Below are 18,404 nucleotides of genomic sequence, written 5' to 3' on the forward strand. Positions count from 1 at the left end.
CCCTTTCTTCCTCTTCAAAGCCAGCAACTGTGGGTTGAGTTCCCTCCTCCTTCAAATCTCTCCTGCCTCGTCCCCCATGGCTTATCTCTGACACACTTTCTCTCTCATCCTCATTGAGAAAGACCCTCTGCTTTAAGGGCTCATGTGATTAGCTTGGTCCCACTCAGATAATTCAGAATAATCTCCTCACTTCCAGGCCTATACCCTTAATCACACCTGTACTTTTTTTTTTTTTCCTGCCATGCCAGGTAACATAGTCACAGGTTCTAGGTATAAGGATGTGGCCATCTTCGGGGGCCCATAATTCTACTTACCATATGTGGAAACTGTCAAGTTGATCTAAAAGAGTATGTTTTAAGTATTTGTTATGTGCTGATGCCCTGGTCATTATTGATTAGATGATTTATTCCTTTTTATTACTTAAATTATAACTTAATGAATAAGAAGATGTAGACCTAAATAGCCAAACTAAGCTATTAAGTGTTATCCTTCTGTCAGTCACAACAGGCTATTGGTATTGATAAACTAAGTCTTAAGTTTTTCTCTTGTTTAACTGAGATTCTTAAGAAAAGAAAAAAAATAAGTGGAAGTGGATAGACAATAAACCAAGAAGTTATAGAACAAATAATATTTTTCTTTGACTAAATGCAGATAGGTCTTCATCCTTTTTGTTTACAAGACTGTAATTAATGTATTGACGTTTTCTCCTTGTGGAATCTGTCAGAGTAGTAATAGTGAGAACTTCAGCTGGTTGCTTCAAGATTGGCCGGAGGTACCTCATTATAAACTTGTCAAAGACTATTAATTACCTACTTGTTTGGATGGAAACGCCTTTTGATAGTTAAAGGTTGATTGTCTGAATCTTCTACTTCTTTCTGGGTTGCAGTGGCATTATTTAGATGAATAATGTATTTTTTTTTAATTTATCTAAATAATAAATACTTTAAAATGTATTGTCAAGGAAACAAATATGAGTATCTCATGGTTAGGATATTAGATTGGTAAAAAATAAAATACCAATTATTTATTTTATAAATATCTCTGAGGGATTATTTAACTAATGCACTATGGTGTTTTTCTCTTTCCCCAGTTTTATTTTTTTGTTAAATGATTCAGAGAGAACAATATGTTGATAGTGCTCTTTTAACATTTACTTTGTTATAAGCAAAGATGGATGGGTTTTTAAATTTATCTACATGTTTAATATCTGATTATTTTAAACATTCACATTATCACTGTCTTCTCTGTTCTTATGATAATACACATTTTTGCCCTTTCTATTTCATTTCTTTAACACAGGATGAAGTAGGTGTTCCAGGTAGCAATTCAGCTGACCTATTACGCTGGACCACTGCCACCACCATGAAAGTCCTTTCCAACACCACAACCACCACCAAGGCGGTGCTCCAGGCCGTCAGTGATGGGCAGTGGTGGAAGAGGTCTTTAACTTATCTTCGACCCCTTCAGGTAAGCAGTGCATCTTTCTTTTTAAAATCAGTTGTATGGTTTATATGAATTAATTAGCAATGCTTTCACTGTTACATCTTTATCTTCTCTACATGGTTAAAAAAATCTCTCAAGAAATACAGACCTCTCCTCAGATAGGGAATGAGTAATCTGTTTTATAGAATGTAATATATTCTCATGGAATATTTGCAAAGGACACTAATAGAGATTCAGGTAAGGCTCGGTTTATGTATCAGAATTTAGTGAGATGAAAAGAAAAATTTTATCAGTGCTTACTTGCTTTTGCTGTATTTCTACGGGCTGATAGTTGAGGAAGAGTGATAGGAGGCAGACTGGGGGCTCTCAAGAAGGACAGCTGAACAGATTCTTGCTTTCATTCTGGAAGTCCAAGTCAGGGCAGGCAGTAGAGCCATTGAGTTTGCTCTGCATTCTCGCACCGCAGTCCTTTAATCTGACACTGGAAAACAAAGAGGAAAAGCATAGGACTATTAGCAGTTTGCCTCAAACACTCCTTGCGCATCTCATTCATTTATTCATTCAGCAAATACTTATTGGACATCTTCTTCCTTTCAAATGCTGTGCTAATTACTGGGAATACGGTGGGGAAACACTTCAGTCTAATTCCCTTCTCCTGTGGAACTTACATGTCAGTTGGGGAGACACAGAAGATACACGTTTGTATAATAATGGAATGGCAGCTGACAACGAGCGTGACAAAGATAAGTAAGCAAGGCAGGTAAAGTCTGAGTGATCCTGGGGAGTGAAGTTCTGATTAAGATAGAGAAATTAGGTTTCTCAGAAAAGGAGCCACTTTGAGCAGAAATATGGTTGAACCAAGGAGAACAAATGCAAACCCTGTCCCCCCCGGAGTGGGGTAGCACAGTTGACATCTGCATAGAACGTGAAAGGGGCCAGTGCGGCCTGAGCTGAGTGAACAATGGGGAGAATGGAAGGTGATGAGATCAGAAAGGTGGTAGGGAGGCTCATCATTCAAAGCCTCATGTAGACTGTGATGACAACTGTAGATTTTGTTTTGAATAAGACGGAAAGCTTTTGGAGAATTTAGGCAATGCAGTTGTGTGATCCATCTTTACTTTTACTGTGCTCGTTTAAGTGCTGTAGAAAGAATAGAAAAGAGACAGTGAGATAGAAGCCAACATGCAGTGAGATCAGTCCTCCCGGTGAGAGACATGGGTGGTTTGAGCTAGCACAGAGATGAAGGCAGTGGGAAGAGGCTGGTTTGGGGATGGGATGTATTTGTTAGACTTGCTGGTAGTCTGGATGTGGGAGAAAGACGAGACCTAAGGACAATGGTCCAAACAGTTGAATAAATGAAGATGACATTTACTGAGACACTGTTAAATCTCAGCTGTAATTTTTATCATTTGCAGCAGCAGCTTCATCGTTTCCCTAGACTGTGCTTGGCATAATGTAACTGCAGTAAGCCTTGGAGGAATAGGTGAATTCTTTTTACTTGGCTCTTCCAGTAAGGAGCTTTACAATTTATTTGGAGAAAGCAGAACATAAAGATGATTAACTATAATCTAGGCATACTAAAGTTCATGCTAATCTGCAATGCTGATAGCATGTCTTGAAGACCTGTGTGGGTGGTAGTTGTGAAAGAGATGGGGATCATGAAAGGGGCACAATCATGTCATCCTGTGTCCACCTGACAAGGATTCAGCAGGTCAGGTCTGAACTGGGCCTGAAAGGAAAGTTAGACTCTAATGACAGTCGGCAGGGCAGGACCCTCACAGTGGGAGACAGATGGAGAAGCCAATAAGATACATAAAGCAGGCAGTTTGGTTGAGGTGGAAAGTTAGCCTTTCATGTTAAGTAACATTTAATCACCTCAGATGTTATTCTACATAGTTTAGTTTTTAGGCTATTGGCTGTTTGGCTTGTTTAGAGCTACGGAAGGATTTTTAAGCAGGGCAGCAACACAGACAAGGTGATGTTTTATCTTTTTTTTTTTTTTTTTTTTTCCTTTTTGTGGAGAACGGGGTCTCATTATATTGCCCAGGCAGGTCTCGAACTCCTGGGCTCAAGCTATCCTCCCACCTCTGCCTCCCTAAGAGCTGGGATTACAGGCGTGAGCCACAGCGCCCAGCAAGATGATGTTTTTGAGTGGTTATTCTGATGGTAGTGTAGAAAACTCACCATGTGAACAACATTGATTGCTTCAGTGTTTCTAATTCATTGATGTCAAAGTGACCGGGAAAAGAAAAAGGCATTGCAGGGTGGGGTGGATGTGCTGCTCTTAGCATTTGGATATTCTCCTTCATTCTCTGCTGGGTATCTGTGTGACTCTGGCCCTCTTTTTAGGTCATGGGAAGCGTGGGAAGCGCAGGAAGCATTGATCAGTTTCCCCTGAAATCAGCCTTTTCTTCCTCGCTCTCTCCCTTTCTTCCTTGTTTTTACTCCTTTTCCTACTCCCTTGCCGTCTTTTTCTTTTTATCCATTTTTCTTTACTTTTCTCTTTTCAGGGGCAAAAATATGGTGGTGCATATCAAATCGGAACTACAGCTAATGAAGATCTGGAAAAACAAGGGTGTCATCCTTTTTATGAATCTGTCATCTCAAATCCTTTTGTCACTGAGGTAAGGACAGTGAGTCTAAGAAGATAAATTTAACTGTCATGCTGTTATAGACAGTATAAACAAAAACTAAAATTTTCCCGAAAATATACTTACTTGTCTTACTCATGTTATTCATTGGTTTTACATGTTTCTTTGGTATATATTATGACACATTATGAGATTAACATCTATTTAAAAATGTTTCATAAAATAATATGCTTCAGTTTGTGAGAAGTTATTCAGGTCACCAGAAGACATAACATCTTATAGTTGTGTTTTCTAAGCATATATTTGTATAACAAAAGGCACCCTCCTCCTTGGTGAAACTGCTTCTTTTGTCTAGTCTGAAGTGACCTATGACACCTATCAGCATGTTCCAGTGGAAAGCTTTGCAGAAGTATTGCTGAGGACTGGAAAACTGGCAGAAGCTAAAAATAAAGGAGAAGAAGTCTTTCCAACAACTGAGGGTAAGAAGATTCTAGTTCCTTGATGGTGTGTAACTCTAGAAGAACATTGTTAACTAAGAATGTACAAATGAACAAGAGTTTGGAAAAGAAATTTTTCAGTAATTTTGAATTGCTTAACTTGACATTATCATTCATTCATTCATCCATGTATTAATTTTGTTTAAAACGTTTATTGAGAACCTACTGTTTTCAGGATTTGTACTTATGTTGAGGGTTTAAAGGGATAAATATCATTCCTATCTTTCAGGGGCTAGTTATTAAGGTGATTCTCATAGTGAATGTAAAAAATGCTCAATAAAATTTATTTCCTGATTTTATGCTTAATAGAATGTAGGTCATATTTGATCTTCAGAATTTTCTGCTTGGCAGAATATCTTTCCGTATAGGAATTTTTGAAAAGAATGAAATGCATGCACATTTACCCAAGACAACTTACAATTTATACCTTTTTTTCCCTTTGGTCTTCTTCTTTTTCTCTCTCTCTCTTTTTTTTTTTTTTTTTCTTTTCTTTTTGAGACAGCGTCTCGCTGTGTAGCCCAGGCTGGCGTGCAATGGCATGCTCTCAGCTCACCACAACCTCCACCTCCCAGGTTCAAGCCATTCTCCTTCCTCAGCCTCCCAAGTAGCTGGGATTACAGGTGCACACCACCACGCCTGGCTAATTTTTTTTTTTTTTTTTTTTTTGGAGACGGAGTTTTGTGCTTGTTACCCAGGCTGGAGTGCAATGGCGCGATCTTGGCTCACCGCAACCTCCGCCTCCTGGGTTCAGGCAATTCTCCTGCCTCAGCCTCCTGAGTAGCTGGGATTACAGGCACGCGCCACCATGCCCAGCTAATGTTTTGTAGTTTTAGTAGAGACGGGGTTTCACCATGTTGGCCAGGATGGTCTCGATCTCTTGACCTCGTGATCTACCCACCTCGGCCACCCAAAGTGCTGGGATTACAAGCGTGAGCCACCGCGCCCAGCCTTAATTTTTGTATTTTTAAGTAGAGTTGGGGCTTCGCCATGTTGCTCAGGCTGGTCTTGAACCCCTGACCTTGTGATCTACCCGCCTCAGCCTCCCAAAGTGCTGGGATTACAGGCGTGAGCCACCACGCCTGGCTAGCCTTCTTCTTTTTAAGGTTCTAGGGTAGTTTCCTTGACCGTGTCCTTTCAATTCCCCCTCCCTCTGCGCTGCCATCCTTAGTGAATATTTCATAATTCAAAGGCTGCTGGAACTTTAGCTACCTTGTCTCTATTTCAGACATCAGTGAGAAGGAAAAGGGATGAAGGAAAAGCAGTTTTCTTGCAAGTCCCATCCATAACTTGCACTTATTATTTTATTACTTATTATTACTTCTTATTGTATTACTGGCCACCTCTAACTGCCAATAAGCCTGGACAGTGCTGTCTGTTGACTGAGCACGTTGCTGTGTGAAGTAAAATTTAGGAAAATGCATACAGGGAACAGAACTGCTAATTCCCCCCAAAAGCTGATAGTATTGCTTATTTTTAGATAATTTTTTTCTATCAATCAGTACTCACATGCTGCTGGGAAGAGGAGAGGTAAATACTACTTCCCCATACACTGTGCAGTTCCCTTGAACAGTAGAGATTTTTACTAAGTATACCATTTTCCTTCAATTCTGAGATGCCTGTTTCTCTACCTGTTCTTCTCTGTTCAGGGAATATATCACAGTTATGGATATATTTATGTTTCTTTTCTTCTCCAGAAAGCTATTACTAAATTCATGGTACATCTTACAGTTGAGATTGAGTATGTATGAAGAGTACAGTCATGTTTCTCTTTCCCTGTTTAACTATTCTTCCTTACTGATTGCTTTTCTTTTTATTGTCTTACATCAGTTGCCCATGGATTAAGTATGATTGGTTATCCAGGCAGGTAGTTTGTACAGATAGAATCTGAGACCTTAAGAGAATACTAGGTTGGATATGGGCGTATCACCTGTTTTTTGGCATAATAATGGAGACTGAAGTAATAACCAGGACATTCACAAACATTGGTTTATATGATATTTTTGTTATTTAATTTGCAAAGTACGAGCATAGCATACTTTATTGTCCTTTGCTATATTGCACTTTGCAGATACAGTGCTTTTTAAAAAATTGAAGATTTACAGTAACTCTATGTCAAGCAAGCCTATCAGAGCCATTTTTTTAACATGGTGTGCTCACGTCATGTCTCTCTGTCATATTTTGATAGTTCTCACAATATTTCAAACTCTTCATTGTTATTACTCTTCATTATTCATTACGTATCTGTTACGGTGATTCATAATGAGCGATCTTTGATGTTACTGTTGTAATTGTTTTGGGGCACCATGAATTGCACGAATATAAGATGTAAACTTAATTGATAAATGTCATGTGCGTTTTGACTGCTCTGCTGACCAGCCATTTTCCATCTCTGTCCCTCTTCTCGGGTCTCTCTGTTCTCTGAGACACAACAATATTGAAGTGAGGCCAATTAATAACCCTGTAATGGCCTATAAATGTTCAAGTGAAAGGAAGAGTCGTACATCTGTAACTTTAAGAGCTGGAAACAATTAAGCTTAGTGTGCAAGGTGTGTTGAAAGCTGAGAAAGACTTATAGTTAGCCAAGTTGTGAATGCAGAGGAAGAGTTCTTTAAGGAAATTAAAAATGCGACTCCAGTGAACACACAGGTGATAAGAAAGCAAAACAACCTTATTGCTGATGTACAGAGAGTTTAGTGGCCGGCATAGAAGATCAAACCAGCCACAACATTCCCTTATGCCAAAGTGTAATCCGGAACAGGTCCCTTTTACTGCCTTTAATTCTGTGAAGCCTGAAAAGAGTAAGGAAACTACAGAAGGAAAGTATGAAGCTAGCAGAGGTTGGTTCATTTTGAGAAATTGCCACAGTCACCACAACCTTTAGCAACCACAATCCTGATCAGTCAGCAGCCATCAACATTGAGACCTTTCACCTGCGAAAAGATACTGAAGGCTCAGATGATTACTAGCATTTTTTAGCAATGAAGTATTTTTAAATTAAGGTATGTACATGGTTTTCTAGACATAATGTTATTACATTCTTAATAGACTACAGTATAGTGTAAACACAACTTTAATATGCACTGAGAAACCAAACAATTTGTGTGATGTAGTTTATGGCAATATTTGCTGTATTGCGGTAGTCTGGAACAAAACTTCTAGTATCTTTGAGATATACTTGTACCTGTATGTGAATTTGAATACCTCTCATATAGAAGGTACAAAAGGCAAAATAATGGAACAAAAAGGCTTTGCAAAAAGGCCAAATAATGGGACCACATGCTTAAAGGCCTTAAAGTTGGCTGCTTTCTTGGAGTAGACCCTCTCAAATTGATTTGCTCATTGTATTAGGCTTCTGATATTTTCCAGTGCTGTTTTCCGAGAAACGTTGAGTATGTAAGCAATTGGGCCCTTGAGAGGTTAATCAGCCTCCTCTTTTCATAGAATCCTTACAGTACTCAGCCATCTTTGCGTAGTTGATAACTAAATGATGAGGTATCAAAACGATCTCGAGAAGTGAAGCAAATAGTGAGGTTTTCTTGTGGAGCTTTATAGAGTGGGGGAAACATACTTGAGGATGATCAGGGATCTCTTCCAGTTCCCTTTCTAACCGTGTGGACATTATTCACTGAAGGAGAGGTCCTCTAGCCACCTGTGTGCTAGGCCCTGTCCTAGGAACTTAGAATATAAAGTTAGAGACATTATCCTTGTCTTCAACAGGCTTATAAAAGAGATGGGGAGACAGACAGATGTGTGATACGCGCTATGACAGGCAAACCCAGGGGCATTGGGATTGTAGAGGTGTTTCAGCTGAGGGAGAAGGTGTTGTGAAGAGGTCTTCTGAAGCAGACGATATTTGACTGGGACTTGGAAGGATGAATAAAGGAGGAAACGGATAGAGAGGTGTGTTTAGGGGAAGAAGAAATGAGATATTTTAGGAAGAGGGGATAAAATTCACAGAGGCAAAGAACATTTAAAACTTTATGATTTTTCAGGGATGTGTGTGGCCAGCCAGTGGAGAAATGAAGCGATAGTAGTCTGAGAAGGAGTGCAAGGCTTTGTGAGTGACTTTAAACATTTTGAATGAACCGTCTATCAAGAGCTGTAGGGATTTCAAGCAGAAGAATATTATTCTGTTTTCCTTTGCTTCTGTTTTCTTATCTATAAAGCTTGAATGTTCTGCCTCGGGGCTGTTGCTCCCTGATGGCTTCATGCTGGGCACCCACATGTGCACCTCGGCTCAGTCGGGTCCCCTGACCTGCATGATTGTCCTTGCTACCAGCTTGCCCTTCGGTCGATCCAATTATGATTTCACCATTTTTTCAGGACTTATCTCTGTAGTTCTCCTTCCTGGTCATACTTTAGAATCTCTTAGGAAAATTTTTAAGAAATACCGCAGCCCTTGAATCCATTGTAGGTGATTTTTTCAGTAACTCTGGAGTTGGGCACATTTATCAATTTTAATTTTTTATATGAGGTAGCATCTTGCTCTGCTGCCCAGGCTGGAGTGCAGTGGCATGACTGTGGTTTGCTGCTGTCCCAGCCTCCTGAGCACAAACGACCCTCCCACCACTGCTTCCTAAGTAGCTGGAACTACAGGTGCACACACCATGCCCAGCTGAATTTTTTTATTGTTAATGTAGAGACAGAGTAGAGTCTCTTTATGTTGCCCAGGCTGGTCTCAAACTCCTGGACTCAGGCAGTCCTCCCATCTCAATCTCCCAAACCACACCTGGCTCATAAATCATGTGTTTTCTGGAGAACCTCAGGGGATTCAATTGTGAAACCATAGTCAAGACTGTTGGGAAAGTTTCGCTTTAAATATTAGATTCTCCCCAGCCTCATGTGCCCATTTTCATACTGAGACCTATCTCTCTGACCTTCTCACTAGGCAGCGTAGAGAAAACTCCCCAGGTCTTTTATGGCTGTGTCTGGTCTCTTCAACTTAAGGCTCAAACTCTGAGTACCACGTCTACTTCTAAATGTTCTATCCTTACAGCTGTGAGGATTTTCTGTGAGGCAGCTATGGAATGAAAGTGTCTTCGCAATGATGAGAGTAAGTACAGTGTGTCTATCAGAGTCATTGGGCCAGTGAATTGAGTGTACACTCTTAGCGCATCTGCACCCTAGTTTGTGTACTGTGCTTAGTGGTGTCTATGGGATTTTAAGGGCGTGCAGTGATTTTCTGTCTGCCCTGGTGTTTCTTGAGATTATATTTTCTAACAATCAGATTTTAATATTTCACCAGAGAAAGAATCTAAGACTATTAAGGAATTTTTAAAACATTTCAAATGTCATTGAATGATAAAAACATTTCAGAACACTTACAATTTATATTAAGAAAACATATGACTATACCATCAATATTAAATGTAGAGGTGATTTTTAATAATAATCCCTTTTATGTAAATTTGGGTGTATAATTTATGAAGCATTTTCATATTCCCTATCACATTTTATATATTTGCTAATGCCAATATGTCTGGAACAGAAACCTTTGGCTATTTTGTAGTATCAAATATTTGTCAGAAACTCAGCAGAATTGAAAAATGATGTAGGTTATAAGTGACACAGATTAAAAATTGTGGTAAAAAAGTAATTCTGGACTTTAGAAGTAGGTCATAATATAAATTAAACTTCCTAACATGATCTGACTTTTTAGAATTTTTTAATAAAGTTGATGAAAAGATTTTTATGGAGACTAACTGAAGAAAATTGGTCATTATTTATTTAGCTAGATGAGTGATTTAATGGTTAATGATTTCCAAATCAATAATATGGGCAACCTTATGAGTTTTGTTCTGGAATTAAATTTATCAGAGTGCTTTCTAGAGGCACTTACTTTGCACAGAGTTAGTACTTGAAGGCTTAAGCATAGATTTCATCTGGTTTTGGCCATATAACTTGTTTAGAAAATGCAGTATTTGGGCCCGGCGTGGTGGCTTACGCCTGTAATCCCAGCACTTTGGGAGGCCGAGGCGGGTGGATCACGAGGTCAAGAGATCGAGACCATCCTGGTCAACATGGTGAAACCCTGTCTCTACTAAAAATACAAAAAATCAGCTGGGCATGGTGGTGCATGCCTGTAATCCCAGCTACTCAGGAGGCTGAGGCAGGAGAATTGCCTGAACCCAGGAGGCGGAGGTTGCGGTGAGCCGAGATCGCGCCATTGCACTCCAGCCTGGGTAACATGAGTGAAACTCTGTCTCAAAAAAAAAAAAAGAAAATGCAGTATTCAAGGTTTGAGAAGTAGCATTACAAATTAAATTCACGCACACTGCTAAATGTAGAGCAGGTTTTATTTTATTTATTTATTTATTTATTTATTATTTATGTTCAATGGTAAAGCCCCTGTGATTCAGTCTCTAGCCAATATTACATGTTGTGCATTCCAGCAAAATCTGCTTACCATCTTCTCTGAATATTTTGTCAAATATTGCTTTATATGGTGTACAAATTCCACAGCTAAGAAGCTTCCAAGTGTGGGTTTTGATTTCCATCTGATTAGAAACTCTGAGTCTGGGTGAGGGCTGCTGAGACAGTTTTGATGCTCAGGAGTGGAGTGGAGGGAGACTCATGTCCTCCACCATCCCCATCAGTTCCCTACAATTCATGTTAGTTAGGAGAGCCCTGGGCGAGGCGTTTGGGTTATAGAGATGAATGGCCTGGGATCACTGTGTAGGAGAAAAAGAGTCATGAGATAACTTCAGCAACAGTTGTGTTAGAGATTGGAGAAGAGAGATTCCTTTCATCTCAAGTCATATGGAGAATGGTATACTTGATGCCTGGGATTCTTCCAGTCTTGAAGCAGCTGGGAGGTCATGGGTTTAGTGTAGTCAGTAACTCAGCCGGCTGAGTGCAGTGCTGGAGACCAGGCAAATATAACTTGCCCAGAAGAGTCTTTTAGGAACCCCTCTTTGGGGAAAAAGTTAACTGCCAGGGAGCTTAAGCATTTGACATAGTTTTTAGGGAGGATTTCTTTCTCTTTTCTTCCCCAGCATTTTTATTAAGAAAATTAAAAATTCACAGTAAAGTTGAAATAATTCTGCAGTGAACTCCCATATACTCTTCAATTAATATTGCCACATTTACTATACCTATATTTCTCCACCCATCAATCAATCAAACTCAACTTCATTTTTGATGTATTTTAAAGTAAATTACAGACATCAGTAAACTTCATCTCTTGGCAATACACTGCATATCTTTAACTAGAGTGAGCATTTTTTACTTTTGTATGTTTCAAAATTCACAGTGAAATACAAAAATCTTACTTGTACCACTGGACAGATTCTGACAAGTACAGCACCTGTGTAGCTCCTGTCAAGATGCAGAGACCTTACGGCCACCCTAAAGTCTGATCCTGTTCTTAGCACACACCCAACCCACACTTCCTATAGGGCACCCCATGCTCTGATTTTTTCCCCACTGTAGATTAGTTTTGATTGTTCTAGAATTCATTAAATGCAATTATATAGTACGTATTATTTTGTATGACACTTAAAGTGCGTTTTTGAGATTCATTTATATGGCATTGTTGGTAGATTTTTATTTTAAATTATTGAGTAGTATTTCATTGTATGCATATAAAACTGTTCATCCACCCTTCTATTAAAGGATACCTGGGGCAGGCTGAGGCAGGAGGATTGCTTGAACCCGGGAGGCAGAGGTTGTAGTGAGTCAAGATCATGCCACGGCACTCCAGCTTGGGCGAAGGAGTAAGACTCCGTTTCAAAAAAAAAAAAAAAACGGATTTGGCTTATGGCTGTTATTTTTTTAAAAAAGCTGCTGTGAACTCTCATACAGGTGTTTTTGTGGACATGTTTTTTTATTTCTTATAGGTAAATTTTAATGGTAGAATTGCTGGGTCAAAGGTTATGGGTTTGTTTAGTTTTATAAGGAATCACCAGACTTCTCTTACTTTCAGGTGTTGTGGATTTTCTGAACCTTGGTGTTTCAAGACTGCAGGTTTTCTATCTGAGTTTTACCTGCCCAGTATGGCACGGGCAGGAGTTTGCCCTTAGGATTGAAGCTGTAAAGATGGGAAACTCACCAGTACCATTCATTCCTTCACATGGCAGCCATCTTCCAGTTTCTGTTTTTTTTTTTTTAGGCACCTATCCAGTGGCTTTTAATGCTTGTTTTTGTTGTTGTTGTTGTTGTTGTTTGTTTGTTTGTTTTGTGATGGAGTCTCTCTCTGTTGCCCAGGCTGGAGTGCTGTGGTGTGATCTCAGCTCATTGCAGTCTCCACCTCCCAGGTTCAAGCAATTCTCAGGCCTCATCCTCCTGAGTAGCTGGGACTACAGGTGCACGCCATCATGTCTGGATAGTTTTTTGTATTTTTAGTAGAGATGGGGTTTTACCATCTTTACCAGGCTGGTCTTGAACTCCTGGCTTCAAGTGATTCACCTGCCTCAGCCTCCCAAATTGATGGGATTACAGGCATAAGCCACCTCACCCAGCCTTTTAATAATTGTTTTTTATATTTTGTCTGGAGTTTACATTTCAATCTGTAGGAGGGCTATCTGGATAATAGAACCCAATCACTGGAGAATTTTAATAGAGTTACTATTCTGAATTCCCCTGGAGTTTACCAGGTGACGTGTGGTTAAAGTCTGAATCATAGTTTCCCAGAAAGGGTAATAGAAAGCCAAAGAGCCTTTTGCTTAAGATTAATTCTGAGAAGTCAACTCATGAATGAAGTTTTTAACTGGTCGAGAGAACTTTGCACATTTTCCATCTGGCTTGGGTGGTTGAAATAGATGTCAAGAAGTCCCCAGGGAATTAGACCACATGGATGTTCAGATGGGTGAACTGCACAAGCTCAATAGCATTTCTGGAGGAGATGCTCAAAGTGAGAATTTAAAAAGCACATGCCAGTACCAATGGATGCAGTTGCATGTATTGTTCGACCCAGGAGTTCTATTTCTAGGAATTTATCCTAAGAATCTCTTCTTCCACATTCTTAAAATGGCATATGTTAATTGTTTGTCATAGCGTAAGGTTGTCAATAGCCTGATAGGTACTGATCAAGAAAGATGTCGATCTTATTTTGGATCTTGTTTTCTGTCTTCACAGATGAACTGCCTTTCTGAGTTTGGCAGATTTACATAAGCTTCCAAGCCTCTGTACAAACAAGATAATACTATCTTCTTGTAGGACTTTTGAGACACTTAGAGCTAATTGATGTAAAACCCCTATTTCATGTTTGGCTTCTCAGAGCATATATTTTTAAAATTATAGTTATTTTTGTTTTAGATTAATTTTATTATTTGTGTTATACAAGGCAATGGCATGAGCACAGACAGAGAGTTTGGAATTCAGACTGATTGGGTTGACACACAGGGTAGGTTTAATGGCAAATTAAAACCACAAATTAAGGTTGGCCCATATTTATGGGGACTTTAAATGCTCAATAGGAAGTGTTAACTTTAATTTTTTTAGGGAATGGGAAACTAATGAAGATTCTTTTCTTTCTGTAAGCTAGAGGATGATACAATTATCCAGTGCTTGTGTAAAATTAATATGAAACTGCTATTTTAAGAAAGTGCTGGAAGGAGAAAGACTGAAGGCATCAGGTAGAGCAGCAATGAGGGGCTGTTGAAAGGGTCTAATTTTTCAACAATTGAAGCTTAGAGTTTGTGGCAGTGAAAACAGAAAGTATGTATGAAAGAGTTCTTTGGAAATTATTCAGTAGGAATGATGATGAACCAAGTGCTGGCAGCAGAGGAGAGGAATGAACTCCAAGATGACTCTGTGATGTTAAGTTTAGTTTATTGGGAAGATAAGGTGCTATTTTAGAAATATGAAAGATATTGGGTAAAGAATGATTAATTTGGGGTAGCATTTGAGTGGCAGTGTCCAACAAAGAGTTGGTAAGGCAAATCTTGTGAGATGGTTCAAACCTAAATAGTGGGAAAATAGACCTGGGTACCGGTTGAATTTAAGAACAGAATTGAGGTCAGGCACAGTAGCTCATGTCTGTAATTCCAGCACTTTGGGAATTCAAGGCAGGAGGATCATTTGAGGTCATCAGTTCAACACCAGCTTGGGCAACATGAGAATACTCTGTCTCTCAAAAAAAAAATGTTAAGGAAATAGCCAGGTATGGCGGCACACGCCTGCCATTCTATAGCTACATGGGAGGCTGAGGCAGGAGGTGTTTACTTGAGCCCAGATTTTGAGGCTACGGTGAGCCAAGATTGTGCCATTGCACTGTACCCTGGGCAATAGACCAAGACCCCATCTCTTTAAAAAGGAAAGAAAAAAAATGTGGTTGAATTCTCTAGGTGGGTATGTAAGGTGGGATTAAGAGAGAGTGATGAACTGACCTAACTGAATAATCAAGGACGAAGATCTGGTGAGGCACACAGAGGAAGACCATCTGAGGAACAGAACCAGGAGAACTCAGTGTCCTTGAAGCCAAAGCGAGCCTGTCTGGCAGTGCCTGGTGCCACAGTGAGATTTAAGAAAGAAAGGAGAGAGAAAAGACCTTGGGTTTGGTGACGTTTGGAGGTCATATTAGTTGGGACCCAGGGACAGAGGGAGTTGAGGAAAGAGTGAGTGTTAAGGTAGTGGGTGCAGTGGGGCAGACCACTCACTATTAAGGTTCCAGTGAAGAGAAAAGGGACTCTGGAGCTTGACGGAATGGAGAGTTTTCAAGGGGAGAATTCTTTTCTAACATTAAGGTGATTTGCTTGTGTATTGGCACCGGGCAAATAAAAAAGTTACTGTGATTCAAAACCCTCTTTTGTAAGTTGAGGAAAACATCTGACTTTTTCAATAGAGAAGTTGTGAGGAGGAACTAATTCAAATGATTGCTGAGTGCTCAGTGAAAAGCAGCTAAGCCACAGGAAATATGGTGACAGACGTGTATTGGCTCATCAGGTGTGACCGTTTAAGTCTGCTCTTGCTTCTTGGTGAATTTAATCTTTATGCTTAAATACAATCGTTAATTCATTAATAATTATGATTTGTATAAAATTGAAATAATTGTCTCTGTTGCACTGTGGTTGTTATTGGAAGAACCTTTCATCAGTCAGTTTTTTTAGGGGGAAATGGAAACACGTTATAACTGAAGAAAGAATTTGCTTCCTCAAGCCTGTGGTTTATAAAGGGAGGGAGGGAACCTACTGCGGACTTTCTGTAGCTAGAGTGATGCTCTGCACTTTGCATATTTTACTTCACTTAATCCTCATTTACATAGGAGGCAAATAATGTTCCAGATCCCAAATCTAAAATCCTTTGAAAACCAGAAAGATTTTTGTAATTTGTTTGGCGTTGAAACCTGAACTAAACTGACATGAGTCTACTTATAGTCTGCTTATCTCACTTAACATGAGTATTCAAATCATTTGCAACAGGGATATTAATGTCTTTGATTATTGGGTGTTCCCATACCATACATAGGGTGTCATGTAATATATGATGCATGTATAGCGCAACCTCCTAAAATCCAAAACATTCTGAATTCTGAAACTCAAAATTATGTGGTCAATCAGCTGGGTCCCTGAGCTTTGATCTGAGAACTTTCTGGCTCTGACAATGGTTTCTTTTCTGCTGTAGCATTCTGCTTGATTTTGTAGGCAAGAGTTTCATTATGTATTTGTAGATTTTGTTATAGTTCTTCTAAAAAACCTGCCTGGGATTTTGGTTTTATTTGGGTATTAGTAAAACTCACAGACATGGAAATGATTGTCATGAAGGAAGAAGTTTGTATTCACAGATCCCTAAAAATGGAAGACAGGCCACACCCAGGTGGAGAAGCACTGGTGGTTTAGAGGCAGAAGAAAGCTGGGCAAGGGCCCAGGTTTTATGGGAAGCAATGGACGAAGCAGGGTAGGCAAGGCTGGGCAAATTGATGATTAGTTAGTATGGATAATTTGGGTAGGCCCTGGGATGTAGGGATGGTCTCTGATTGTTTAGTTACCTTGCTGTGGAGTGATTAAAATAGAGAATTATTTCCTCTTGGGGTAGAAAAGCCAAGATAGGGGAGGTGTTCAAAGTATGGGCTGTGGGTTGGTTGATTGGCATGTCAGATGTGTGCTCATAGGCAAATTGTTTCGCTCTCTGGGTATTAGCTAGATCTGGGAGGAGAAGTCTCTCTAGGATTAGCAAGGCCTCCACCATGTAAAAGCCGTGCAAAAAAGAAAAAATAAACATGATTCCTATAGTTGTATTTATGAAGTAAAGTCTATGTAGATATCACTGGAACAAACATCTGTATTTCAGGATGATGATGTTCACGACTTAGTAAAAATAACAGTGATGACCCTTTAGACAACTTTATGAGGGTGATTTTTGTCATTACTTTGAACTCACGAAAATTAACTATGTGTTTTCTTTTTTGCCTCCTATAAGCCTTGTATTAAATTATATATGTTCAAAAAATGTTAATGACCAATTTGTGAGTTTTATCTATAACTATTTAAAAAATAAACCTACTAGAACTTAAGTATCTAGGTGAAAATTCAACACTTCCTGGGGACTCTGCATTTATTCCAGTGATATCATCGTTGCTGCTTTTTGTTGGGTTGTTTTTGTTTTGGGATTTTCCTCGAGCCTGTGGCATATTCTTTGGAACATTTTCAGGGGTCTCATATTTTTATCCCTGAGGGTGCGTTGTTTTTCAGAAATGGGCAAATGTATGTTAAGTGAAGGGAAAGATTGGGTGGATGTTGTGGTAATTGTTCTAAAACGTGCCTGGGATTTTCGTTTTATTTGGGTACTGGTGAGACATGCGGACAAGGAAATGATAAAAACTTAGATGTGACTGGAAGACGGTAATAGGACTTCATTTCCTGGGTGGGCCTGAGGTTGATCCCAACCACAACTCCAAGAAAGGTCTCCGAGCTGGAGAAACACACACACACCTGAAATAAGGGCCCCTGAGGGCGCCTGTGAAGAGACAGTGCAGAGTTTGATGGGTGGGTTCAGATACGCTTATTGGAAAATTGGCGTCTTGTGTGTCTAAAGAAGGGAGTATCTGAAGAAAATTAAAATGGGTTGGGGGAAAAAACCGGGTGAGTTTGCAGTTGAAGTTCACCTTGTAAATGACTATAAGAAATAAAATTAACAGAGAAGAATTATTAGTATATAAAACATTTATTTTTCTCTCAAAATAAGGATTCTGAAGGACTGTTAGTTAGGGAGATATCAAATGGTGGAATATATAAGGTAGCCATAAGTCAAGGTGGCAGCTGTGTGTGTGTGTGTGTGTGTGTGTGTGTGTGTGTGTGTGTGTGTGTGTGTGTTGTGTGTATGTGTGTGTGTTGTGTATTTGTATACTATTTTTCTGGGATCTAAGTAAATCCTCTCAAATGGCGCAGAATTTTCAGCCATTTCTACATGCTTTCTTTTTCGTTTTCTGGTATCAAAAATGTATAGCTTAACACCTTCATTCCTCACTTGTTAATAGTCTTCTAGGGTATATTCACCAATTTTCTTCATCCCCTTTTCCCTCCCCCTCCCTCTACCCCTCTCCGTTCCTCTCCTCCTTCTCTTCTTTTCTCTTCTCCTCCTCCCCCTTCTTCTCTTCCTTCTTCTCCTTCTCCTTCTTTCTTTTCTTTCTTTCCTCCTGCTCTTCCTCCTCCTCCTTCTTTTTCTCCTTTCTTCTCCTTCCCCCCTTCCTGCCTCTCTTCCCCTCCCCTCCTCCTTCTCTTTCTTTCTTTTTCTGTCTCATCTCTTTCTTTCTCTTTCTTCCTTCCTTCTCTTTTCTTTTCTTTTCTTTTCTTTTCTTTTCTTTTCTTTTCTTTTTTCTCCCCTCCTCTTCCCTCCCCTCGCCTCCCCTGCCCTCCCCTTTTCAGGGTCTTGTTCAGTCATCCAGGCAGTGTAGTGGCACAATCGTAGCTCACTGCAGCATCAACCTCCTGGGCTC

General features: G+C 39.6%; 1 protein-coding gene and 1 long non-coding RNA gene across 5 annotated transcripts in view; both read left to right on the top strand.

The window, feature by feature from the left end:
* Positions 1-18,404, top strand: part of NBAS (NBAS subunit of NRZ tethering complex) — a 434,255-nt gene that overhangs the window by 223,154 nt on the left and 192,697 nt on the right. For all 4 annotated transcript variants that reach the window (XR_004273780.1, XM_032294320.1, XM_032294322.1 and 1 more), the window contains 3 exons: positions 1,300-1,467; positions 3,954-4,067; positions 4,390-4,513. Coding sequence is in view for 3 of the 4 variants with exons in the window: in XM_032294320.1 (XP_032150211.1) it covers positions 1,300-1,467; positions 3,954-4,067; positions 4,390-4,513 (406 nt within the window). In the remaining variant the exon portion in view is untranslated. The remainder of the gene's footprint in view (positions 1-1,299; positions 1,468-3,953; positions 4,068-4,389; positions 4,514-18,404) is intronic.
* On the top strand, positions 9,169-16,676 carry LOC116562126. The gene is made up of 3 exons (XR_004273781.1): positions 9,169-9,178; positions 14,423-14,425; positions 16,309-16,676. It is a non-coding gene; the product is annotated as an uncharacterized LOC116562126 (long non-coding RNA).

This window comes from Sapajus apella, unplaced genomic scaffold (genome assembly GCF_009761245.1).
Source record: "Sapajus apella isolate SASKATOON/1434 unplaced genomic scaffold, GSC_monkey_1.0 scaffold31, whole genome shotgun sequence".
In the NCBI taxonomy this organism is placed as follows: Eukaryota; Metazoa; Chordata; class Mammalia; order Primates; family Cebidae; genus Sapajus; species Sapajus apella.